Below are 4,050 nucleotides of genomic sequence, written 5' to 3' on the forward strand. Positions count from 1 at the left end.
CTCAGGACCCTCCACATCAAGGTCCCCCCCAAGGTTTCCTTTAGGGAGTGAAATGTCAACAGTTGGCAAGTTAAACTTTCCTCCTCTAACATCAGGACCCTCAAGGCTGATATCTACCTCTGGAGACTTCATCTTAGGGAGGGACATGTCACCTTTAATTTCAGGTCCTTGCATATCTACATCTCCCGCTATTTTTCCTTTTGGGAGTGAAATATCAACCTTGGGAATTTCGACATTGCCCTCTGGCAGCTTCATTTTCAGAAGTGAAACATCAAATGTAGGTGTTTTGAGTTTTCTTCCTTTTGCCTCAGGACCCTCAATACTGAGGTCAGCCTTGCCTTTGGGGAGAGACAAGTCAATGTCTGGCATGTTGATTTTTCCTCCCTTAAGCTTAGAGCCTTTGACTTTTCCTTTAGGTAGTCCAATATCATAGGATGGTATTTCAAAATTCCCATCTTTTCCAGAGTGAACATCAATGTCGATATCTCCCTTTGCTTTTCCTTTGGGAAACGAGAAGTTGATTTTTGGCATTTGAAATGTCCTACCCTTGACTTTTGGCCCTTGTAAATTCACATCTCCTTCAGGGATCTTTATTGCAGGAAGAGCGATGTCTGCAGATCGCAAGCTTAATTCACCACCTCTTCCTTCACCCTCAGCAGTGAATTTGCTTTGTGATGTTCCTGGTGGGGTTGAAATCTCAATAGTTGGCATCTTCATTTCCCCAGCCTTGTTGTCTGATCCCTTGATTTTGATGTCACCTTTCTTTGATTTAATTGTAGGGAGAGAAACCTCAACTTTCCCCTTTGGAAGAGAGATATCAACGGAGTGTCCCTCAAGTCCAATATTTCCCTCAGGCATCTTAATCTTTGGTAGTGACACATCTAAAGAAGGCGTGTTGAACTTTGTTCCTCCTTTAATATCAGGTCCTTGAATATTAACCTTTCCTTCCTTGTATTTCATCTTTGGGAGTGTTTTTTCAAAAGTTGGCAGCTTGAACTTGGCTCCACTACCAACACTGCTCTCTAACTCCATGTTGCCCCCCAAGTTTGCCGTGGGGAGGGAATAGTCAACATTAGGAAGTTTGGGGCATTCTAGGTTCAAGTCTCCTTCAGGTACCTCCACTTTTGGGAGAGAAATGTCTACAGAGGGCATATTGAATTTACCACCTTTGAATTCACTGATCCCAATGTTCAAATGCTCCTCTACGGTTCCCTTGGGAACAGAGATATCAACAGTGGGCATTTTGATCTTCCCACCTTTTATTTCAGGGCCTTCGATGTCCACCTCACCTGTCTTCATTTTAGGGATGGAGATGTCAAACGTTGGTAACTGAAATGCTCCTCCTCCTCCAACATCAGTTGTTCCAGTTTTGCCTTCAGGAAGTATCAGATCTACCATGGGTAACTTAAAGCCTTCTCCTTTAAAATGTACTTCTCCTTCTGGTGACTTCATCTTTGGAAGAGATATGTCAAACTCAGGCATTTTGAACTTCCCATCTCCACCAACAAAGTAATGCATATCTACATCGTCCCCCTCTGCTTCCACCTTTGGGAGAGCGATGTCAACAGAAGGTAGACCTAATTGTCCTCCACCTTCTGGACTTTCAATGTTCACATTTGATGGACCCATCTTTGGTAATGAGATGTCAACCTTTGGCCTGGAGATTTTGGGCCCTGTGAAAGTGCCCTCTACCTCATCAGGAATTCTGCATCCAGTGTCAAATTCCAAATCTACTTCAGGCCCAGAGATGTCCATGGCAGGCATTTTGATTGCTGTCTTCCCAGCTCCTTCGTACTTTGGGAGTGAAATCTTCATGTCAGACTTTCCCTTCACGTGTGGTAAAGAAATATCAAGAGAAGGCATTTCAACAGATGCAGCGTTTCCAGAGAGATCAACTTCCATCTTTGATTTTGAAATATTTGCCTCAGGGAGATTGATCTTACCACCTCCTTTGAGTTCTACTTTTGGAAGTGTAATGTCAGTTTGAGGCACATTCATACCTTTGGCTTTCACCTTAATCTCACCATCTATCTCATCCGAATGGCGTGAGAGTCTAACTTTTGGCAGTTTCAACTTTGGCATTCTTAGCTTTGCATCTCCGTTGCCTGAGTCTACATTCATTTGACCACTTGTAGCCTCTGCATCAGAGCCTCCTTTGATGTTGATCTTAGGAGCTTTGATTTTAGCCTCTCCCTTCACAGCGGGCAAAGATGCCTCAGCTTTTCCGGAAGGTAGTGCAAACTCCACATCAGGCGTATTAAGCTTAACTCCTCCCATCTCCATGTCTATGTTTTTATCTCCAGACAAACTAAACTCCACTGACAGTGGCTGGATGTTCACCCCAGGGGGCTTCAGCTCCACAGATCCAGTCTCCAATGCTGAGCCTGACTTTGTGTGTTTGCTCTTAGGGAAGTTGATTCCAAACTTGTGTCCTTTTACTTTGGTTTTCACTTTAGCTCCAGGTATCTCAGGTGGAGAGATGTTCACCTCTCCCTGGAGATGTTCTGTTTCCACTTTACCTCCTGTGATGTCCCCTGTGAGAACCTTTGTTTTCATGTGGGGAAACCTAGGAGAATGGAAGAAGAGAAGAAGAAAAAACACTGTGACATAGCACATTTTTTTAGCAAACATTCCAAAATCTTTTGTAAAGAATACTGTACTGTATAAAATAAGAATAGTCTTCCGATAATAATTTGATGATGTTTTTGAAAAAAAAACATGTATAGAATTGTGGTACCTTTGTAACTATTCTTTAGCCTCATAATGTTTCTAAACACCTACACAAGTTGGATCAGAGGGTCATTTTAACAATTTCAATATGAAAAGGACACAAACAAGGCCAACCTGATCCTCCTCTTGGCCTTCCCCTCAGCTGCTGCTCCCTCGGCTCCTTCTGCTTCAGCCTTAGTGCTCTTCCTCGGTTTGAACTTTGGGAGAGAAAACTCCACGTCTACGTCACTCATCTCCAGCGTTGTAGGCTGTCCCTCGATCACCAGCTCCTCTCTGCGCTTCTCCTTCAGCCTCTTCAGACCAAAACGCCCACCCCTCATCTTCTTGGCCTTGAACTGCTTGCTGCCCTTCACACTCTGATAAATCATAAAAGGTAAGAGGTTTCAGCCAAAGGCTTTCAAATTGAGTATGGTACTAACTATTAAGGCACTAGCTTTAGGTTGATCGATTGACAACTGAAATTGTTTGGAAAATACTTTTTTTTTAATCTAATTTGGGACTAGAAGATTGGACGAAAATGAAAATGACTCAATTGAGTTTAGAATTATAAATCAGACATACAGACTAATAATTAGGGCTGTCAACATTAACTCTCGTATTACATCTGGAAACCTTGATGTGTTCATTCTTTTTGTGCAAATGAATCATATTACCAAGTTAACCCCCAAACTTCCTCCCGCACAAATGTTTACCATGGATTACTTAGCAGAGATATGTATGTAGCCTATATAACATAATATAATTAAATACCATTTTGGCCACCTTGGCTTTGGGACCTTTGACCTCCACAATGGGAACACGAGGCCGTACGCAGATCTCTAATCCAGGGATGATCCTCTTCAGCTGGAAGCTGACCTTATATGGCTCGGCGCACTGAAGGATCTTCAGAGCGTCTTCATACTTCACGTTGTCAAAGTAGACCTTGGCACTCAGCAGCTGGTCCCCTTAACACAGAGAACATTTGAATTATTATGTCCAGTGTTCAAAATGTCCGTAGGGGAGTGGCAATGGTAGTAGCTAACCATTTGACCGTTTCATTTTACACTACAGAATGTTCACTGTAGGTGCTCATAAAGATGACAGGTACCTTCCTGGAGACTGAGATGTTTAGCAGCTGGTGAGTCTCTGAGGACATCTTTCACAAAGATCCCTCGCTGTCCTCCACCAGTCACACTGTAGCCGCTGGCTCCAGCCTCCGCCTCCGTCTCCACCACGATCTCCATGGATGGAGAGGCTTCTTCCACACACTAACACACACACACACACACACACACACACACACACACACACACACACACACACACACACACACACACACAC

The 4,050-nt window shown here is 43.5% G+C and overlaps 1 protein-coding gene across 1 annotated transcript; it reads right to left on the reverse strand.

Moving 5' to 3' along the window:
* Positions 1–8: 8 nt before the first annotated feature.
* Positions 9–3,953, reverse strand: LOC104958260 (neuroblast differentiation-associated protein AHNAK; the record flags this gene model as incomplete). The annotated part of the gene is made up of 4 exons (XM_010785983.1): positions 3,818–3,953; positions 3,481–3,674; positions 2,845–3,086; positions 9–2,566 (listed from the first exon to the last, which is right to left on the reverse strand). Coding segments are annotated over exons 1-4 (3,130 nt in total), but the record flags the coding sequence as incomplete, so codon positions are not given.
* Positions 3,954–4,050: the final 97 nt, after the last annotated feature.

The sequence above is a fragment of the Notothenia coriiceps genome, unplaced genomic scaffold (genome assembly GCF_000735185.1).
Source record: "Notothenia coriiceps isolate Sejong01 unplaced genomic scaffold, NC01 NC01_scaffold00028508, whole genome shotgun sequence".
Lineage (NCBI taxonomy): Eukaryota > Metazoa > Chordata > Actinopteri > Perciformes > Nototheniidae > Notothenia > Notothenia coriiceps.